This window comes from Berghia stephanieae, chromosome 8 (assembly GCF_034508935.2).
Source record: "Berghia stephanieae isolate SIO BIC M18660-M18661 chromosome 8, UCSD_Bste_1.3, whole genome shotgun sequence".
Taxonomy (NCBI): domain Eukaryota; kingdom Metazoa; phylum Mollusca; class Gastropoda; order Nudibranchia; family Aeolidiidae; genus Berghia; species Berghia stephanieae.
In genome coordinates, this window is record NC_088367.1 from 39725571 (window position 1) to 39733070 (window position 7500).

The 7500-nt window shown below is 40.3% G+C and overlaps 1 protein-coding gene across 1 annotated transcript in view; it reads right to left on the minus strand.

Moving 5' to 3' along the window:
- Positions 1 to 7500, minus strand: part of LOC144978663 (uncharacterized) — a 19440-nt gene that overhangs the window by 9512 nt on the left and 2428 nt on the right. The window contains exons 2-3 of the mRNA XM_078924999.1: positions 6940 to 7083; positions 699 to 859 (exon numbers count right to left, since the gene is read on the minus strand). Coding sequence (XP_078781125.1) covers positions 699 to 859; positions 6940 to 7083 — 305 coding nt within the window. The remainder of the gene's footprint in view (positions 1 to 698; positions 860 to 6939; positions 7084 to 7500) is intronic.

The following is a 7500-nucleotide window of genomic DNA, read 5'->3' on the forward strand; positions in this document are numbered from 1 at the left end:
ACCCCCAAAAAGACATCCTCCCCAAACGGAAGCAAAAACCAAAAAAACGATCAATAACAAAATTTAAAATAGAAGAAAAATCAAAGCACAAATAAAATAACGAAACCAAATTAAAACAAAACAAAACAAAACAAAAACAACTGTTAGGCGATATTACAATTTTTTCAACACTGTTGAAGGCCAGGTACTCATTTTACACATAAGTACGGTGAGAAAATGTGAGTAAAGAGTCTTTTCCAAGGACTCAACTATGCACCGAGCGAGGCTCGAACCCAGGACCTTACGATCCGAAAGTGAGTGTCATACGACAAGACCATATAGCCGCACAAAAATTAGTCTCTAGCGTGGAATGGCTGATGGTGCTTCAGTTTACCCCAGTTTCAACAGCGTGAAATAAACAGCATCAATAAACAATAGGGCACAGAAGCCGTCATGTCACACCTTCTACTGTTCCGGTTCCAACCTCACTGGAAGTGTTTATGTAACCAGTCCCTCGGGGAACTAATAATGAATAGGTTACATATATTATTATATATTGAGTCATAAGGTAGCATAACTATTTTAGTAGCAAGGTGTAAAGGCAGATTCTTAGGACTAAAAGAGCGGGGATAATGATCTTTTTTAACGACCAGCATATATTTAGACTGGGCCACATGGTTTTGACTAAAACTAGCTTTTCCGAAAAAGGTCAAGCTCACCTGGAATGATTCTGCCGATTGGGGAATCTCAATCTCTTGGCGATGCCATTCGTCTCCTTGGTTACCGTCCATCCGGAAAAGGGAAATAACATCGTCGTCCGTCGCCAGCTTATCCAAAGGGACGCTACTCGGCTTTAACCAAACTTCCAAAATGCCCACGCCTGTTGAAAACAGGAAGGGTGTGTGTGGAAAAAAAGGGGGAGGGGAAGGGGGGGGGGGGGTATAGAAAGGGTAAGAACAAGTCAGTAAGAAGCACACCACAAATCAGAATGATATTGCTGCATTGCGTTTAGATAAAATGTTCACAACATCTGCAGGCCAATGCTCAATAATATTATGCATACCTCGAGCGTTTATAGTCTGATTGATAACATTTAGTGACTACTGATCATAAAAATGGTTGTCTTAAAACAATAACAAATAGTTGAGTGACGTCAACTTCGTTCCTTCTATAGATTGGGTACACATAGTTTTCTGTGTTTCGAAAATATAGCTGTTAATTTGTTTTTTTCATCTGTGGCATTCTCCCCGTGTTCGCGAGCCAAGAGTTTACGAAGACTACGGCCGGACACTGCACAATAAATACGTCATAATTGGATTCAGTAGTCTGATGTCACGCCGCCCGGCAACGGCAGCCATCTTGGTTCTAAACGAAGAAAATCATTACTTTTTATTCTTCAAGCTGGCTAGAACTTTTCATATGTCTTGTGACCATAATGTGTAAAAGTCAAAACATGATCAAATTTATAGGGTTTTTTTCCCCTCTGGATACGCTTTTATGCTCGCCGGAGAAATATTTCATACTGCGTCCGCCATTGTTCCGATAGTTTAGAGCCAGTGTTGCTAAGTTACCATGCGTCATTAGGAAGGAAGTGACGTTACGACTATTGAATCCTATTACACACCGAAAATGAGCTATGAATTGCATTCAATGGTTCAAACAATGGGATCATTTCTAACCTTGAGCACTACCGACAACTCACATTCCACTTGCTCATGGCGATCGACACCTCTAAATGTGGTGTAAATGTGGTGTAAATGTGGTGTAAATGTGGTGTAAATGTGGTGTAAATGTGGGGGATTTGTCCAGCTTTGATTTCACGACGGCTACGCTATTATTGTGAGGCTAAATAATATTGGAATCTATAACTTTGACTTGATTTATTTTTTTATTGCAAATTTTTAGGATAGTGTGTCACAGTGTGTCTTTGCTATACAGAAGGAACGAAATTGACGTCACTCAGCTCTTTGATTTTTAGATAGTCATTTAATGATCGCTCACTCACTCATTCCCATGATTGGATGGTCGTCGGGTGGGACTTGCGGGGTGCAGCCTTCATTGGCGTCCTTTCCATTCCTTGATGTTACACAGCCACTTTTTCCTTTGTCCTCCTTTTCTTCTTTGACCTTCTACCGTACCTTGCATGACTGTCTTGCACAAACTGTCATGTCTCACCAGATGTCCAAACCATGCAAGTTTCCGTCTTTTAACCATTGCAAACAATGGTTCGAATTTTTAATTCAGAAAAGTGAGTGGAGCAGGCACTTATGTTGGTAACAACAAGATATGAAGTGAATAGAAAAGTGCCAGAAGACAATAGAGAATAAAAAATTTTTCGCGGCGGTGGTGGGGTTTGAACCTGCGACCTTATTGGTACGACAACTCCGCCTGGCAGGTGAGAGCGTGGCTCTACCGTGTGAGCTATCCACGAAAACAAAAATATTCGTTTCAAACTCAAAGTCATTACTAGATCCCTCTCTCACCCACTTCTTGAGATCGCCGATTCGTTCGTACACCACCATCGCGAATAATTTTGACCAGCAGTTAAGCAGTTAAGCTTAATAGCCAATATTCTCAACACAAACATATAACATAGAAACGATTGAGACATTGAGTATGCTCCGGTGTATGGGGTGAATTTTTAATTCAGAAAAGTGAGTGGAGCAGGCACTTATGTTGGTAACAACAAGATATGAAGTGAATAGAAAAGTGCCAGAAGACAATAGAGAATAAAAAATTTTTCGCGGCGGTGGTGGGGTTTGAACCTGCGACCTTATTGGTACGACAACTCCGCCTGGCAGGTGAGAGCGTGGCTCTACCGTGTGAGCTATCCACGAACACAAAATATTCGTTTCAAACTCAAAGTCATTACTAGATCCCTCTCTCACCACTTCTTGAGACCGCCGATTCGTTCGTACACCACCATCGCGAATAATTTTGACCAGCAGTTAAGCTTAATAGCCAATATTCTCAACACAAACATATAACATAGAAACGATTGAGACATTGAGTATGCTCCGGTGTATGGGGTGAATTTTTAATTCAGAACAAGTAGTGGAGGCATTATTTGTACAACAAGATATGAAGTGAATAGAAAAGTGCCAGAAGACAATAGAGAATCTAGTAATGACTTTGAGTTTGAAACGAATATTTTTGTGTTCGTGGATAGCTCACACGGTAGAGCCACGCTCTCACCTGCCAGGCGGAGTTGTCGTACCAATAAGGTCGCAGGTTCAAACCCCACCACCGCCGCGAAAAATTTTTTATTCTCTATTGTCTTCTGGCACTTTTCTATTCACTTCATATCTTGTTGTTACCAACATAAGTGCCTGCTCCACTCACTTTTCTGAATTAAAAATTCACCCCATACACCGGAGCATACTCAATGTCTCAATCGTTTCTATGTTATATGTTTGTGTTGAGAATATTGGCTATTAAGCTTAACTGCTGGTCAAAATTATTCGCGATGGTGGTGTACGAACGAATCGGCGGTCTCAAGAAGTGGGTGAGAGAGGGATCTAGTAATGACTTTGAGTTTGAAACGAATATTTTTGTGTTCGTGGATAGCTCACACGGTAGAGCCACGCTCTCACCTGCCAGGCGGGGTTGTCGTACCAATAAGGTCGCAGGTTCAAACCCCACCACCGCCGCGAAAAAATTTTTTATTCTCTATTGTCTTCTGGCACTTTTCTATTCACTTCATATCTTGTTGTTACCAACATAAGTGCCTGCTCCACTCACTTTTCTGAATTAAAAATTCACCCCATACACCGGAGCATACTCAATGTCTCAATCGTTTCTATGTTATATGTTTGTGTTGAGAATATTGGCTATTAAGCTTAACTGCTGGTCAAAATTATTCGCGATGGTGGTGTACGAACGAATCGGCGGTCTCAAGAAGTGGGTGAGAGAGGGATCTAGTAATGACTTTGAGTTTGAAACGAATATTTTTGTGTTCGTGGATAGCTCACACGGTAGAGCCACGCTCTCACCTGCCAGGCGGAGTTGTCGTACCAATAAGGTCGCAGGTTCAAACCCCACCACCGCCGCGAAAAATTTTTTATTCTCTATTGTCTTCTGGCACTTTTCTATTCACTTCATATCTTGTTGTAAACAATGGTTCCTGTCTTTCCGCCAGCTTTACGGCATCTTCAAGAACCTCTTTCTTAGTTCTATGTTCAAGATATGACACCCGTAGGATTTTCGTGCTCTTCTTACTCTCGAACACATTGATTCGCCTCTCTAGTTCCGCATTCGTTGTCCAGGCTTCACACCCATGGTAGCACAGATGGTACAAGTGATTTAAATGATCCGTTTTCACTAAATTATATCAATTAGACTATAAACGTTTAAGGTTACACATAGTTTTTGTAGTGTTAGTTCATTATTTCCGGCTGGCGGAATTTGTAAGCATTTTAGCTAAACACATAACATCAATACCCGAGATATACCGTTCTCATTCCCCCCCCCCCTCTCACGATGTGTAGTCTTGAGCAATTCGCCTCGAGGGATACCCCTCTCAAGGGCATAATGGACGGTGCCCCTATTTCGAGCCGAAATAGGTCCCAGCAACCCTTGTACGTAGGTACCTTCCCTGACCTCCGACCAGAGCTACATAATATACTAGATCGAAGTCGGTTTGGACAAATTCAATTCCTCGAGGGGGCGGGAACATCAGCTCCTCGAAGCTGTGGGGAGAAGTTGTCAGGCTTTTCCACCAGCAAGAGGAGACATTGGGTGGCAGCCTAGGACATCATTATTACTATATATGTCACTGGTGGCAGCCAATCGGTTTCGGTCGAGAACCTGCTTAACGGCACGCTCACTTCATCAATGAGGACTTGCCACCTGTCAAACATGTACCCGTTGTGGCCAAGAGCCCGAAATCGCAGAGCATCTAGTTGAACGTTCCGGGCGGATTTGCGACGGTGCACGAGTGCGGTAATGAGTTTGCGTCTTGGATAGATCGTCATAACATACGAGGGCTCTTTCAGAAATAACCGAAAATTGCCCATTGCTCAGCAACCAGTGGAGATTTTTTAATTCTGTAAACGACATGATATTTCTTATTTCCTTATGGATATTCCCAGAAATTATGAAGTGCATCATTTTGCACAATGAATTTCTAGACGATTTTAAAGATGGCGGCCCACCTTGAAACTTGGTCAAAGGAGGAAATCAGAGCTGTCATGCGTTTTTTGAACGCCAAAAGTGTGAATCCTACCGAAATTCATAAAGAACTTCAGAGTGTATATGGTGAGCATGTTATAAGCCGTACACAAGTCTATCACTGGTGTAATTTGTTTGAAGCCGGCCATTCCGACTTGACAGACAGGGAAGGGAGAGGGCGTTCGATAACTGCGACGTCAGAAGACAATGTGAAGCGAGTTGATGAGCTTATTCGTCAAGACAGGAGGTTGAAACTTCATGAAATCGCAAGCAGTCTTGAAATTTCGGAAACTTCTGCACATAGAATTGTATTTGATGAACTTGGCGACAGAAAAGTCAGCGCAAGATGGGTTCCTAAGCAATTGACAGACAATCATAAAGAACAAAGATTGGACATCTGCAGGGAACTTTTGAGAAGAAGCAAGAGCTCACGCAGGGTTCACGGGCATACTGCCAACGCCGGCGGAGACTTTCTAGGGTACGATGTGACTTTTCTTGACAGCATAGTCACCGGTGATGAGACTTGGTTGCACCATTGCACCCCAGAAACAAAGCAAGATTCGATGACATGGAAACATCCATCCTCACCTGTCGCGAAGAAATTCAAAGTCATGCGGTCAGCAAAGAAAATAATGGGAACTTTTTTCTGGGACAGTCGTGGTGTTATTCTGTTCTAAACATTACAACCTGGAGAAACAATCAATGCTGCAAGGTACTGCTAAACTCTTGACAAGCTTAGGGAGGCCATTCGCAGAAAGCGCCCAGGGCAGTTGACCAACGGGGTCATTTTGCAACACGACAACGCTACACCCCACACAGCACGAGTGACGCAAGGTTGGCTAGAGAAATATGGATGGGAGATTTTGCCACACCCACCATACAGTCCAGACCTCGCACCATCTGATTATCACCTCTTTGGGCCACTGAAACGTGAGCTGGCAGGAAAGCGCTTTGATGTCGATGAAGAGCTTGTTGACCATGTGCGGAAATGGCTACAAAACCTTGACGGAAATTTCTTCCGAGAGGGTATCTATTCCATGGTGCGGCGTTGGCAGAAGTGTATCGACAGACTTGGCTGTTACGTAGAGAAATAAGGACGAGTCAAGGTATGAACACGTGCAAGAATTTTGTTGATAGCATAAAAAACGCGGATTTTACAGGCATTTTTCGGTTAATTATGAAAGAGCCCTCGTAGTATTGTGAGCACTTTTGGAAGCTGCTGCTACTGCCCTAGGTTATTTTGCAGCCCTGAAATTGCGGCTGGCACCTGGGTTATTCCAGTCATCCTCTGGAATGGGACCTTAACAAGAGATTCACTTTATTTATTTATTTATTTATTTATTTATTTATTATTTATTTATTTATTTATTCGAATTTGAATAAGTTATTTATTGTCGATAATATATACATATGCCTACATCTATTGTACAAAACAACAACTAGAACAACAACAACAACAACAACAACAACAATAACAATGACAACAACAACAGCAACAACAACAACAAAACAAATATAAAAACAATGATTTAAAATGAAGAAATAAATAAATACATAAACTAAAAATAAACAAAATAAAATCTGATTTAAAATCAGTAAGCCCTATTAGGTTTATCACCGACACAAAAACTTTACTATAAAAATACTTTTGCACATAAATTAAATACTTTATCTTACATATAATTGACTTGTTTATTTATTTATTTATTTATTTATTTATTTATTATTTATTTATTTATTTATTTATCTATTTATTTATCTATTTATTTATTCACGTATTTATATATTCACCATCATATCTGTTGGGCCCAAACATGTGGTAGAAGAAATCCATGCAGACCCCAACGACGTCTTTTGGTGCATACTTAGGCGACATGAGTTTGGCACTATGTCCTCGTTTGGCAGGGGCCGATGTCTCGATAAACAAGTAGTGACCTGTCACATGACAGAAGACGATAAACTTGTAACAATCGTAGTGATAATAATGTTTATGATGGTCAGGATATTGATGATGTTGTCGTTGATTGTAACAGTAGTTATAATAAAAGCAACGAAAGAAGATGATAATAGTGATGATGATGATGATGATGATGATGATGATGATGATGATGGTGATGATGATAATAATAATAGTAATGATAATAATAATAATAATAATAATAATAATAATAATAATAATAATAATAATAATAATAATGATAACATTAATAATAATAATAATAATAATAATAATAATAATAATGATGATGATGATGATGATGATGATGATGATGATGATGATGATGATGATGATGATGATGATGATGATGAGTGACAATAATAATAATAATAATAATAATAATAATAATAATA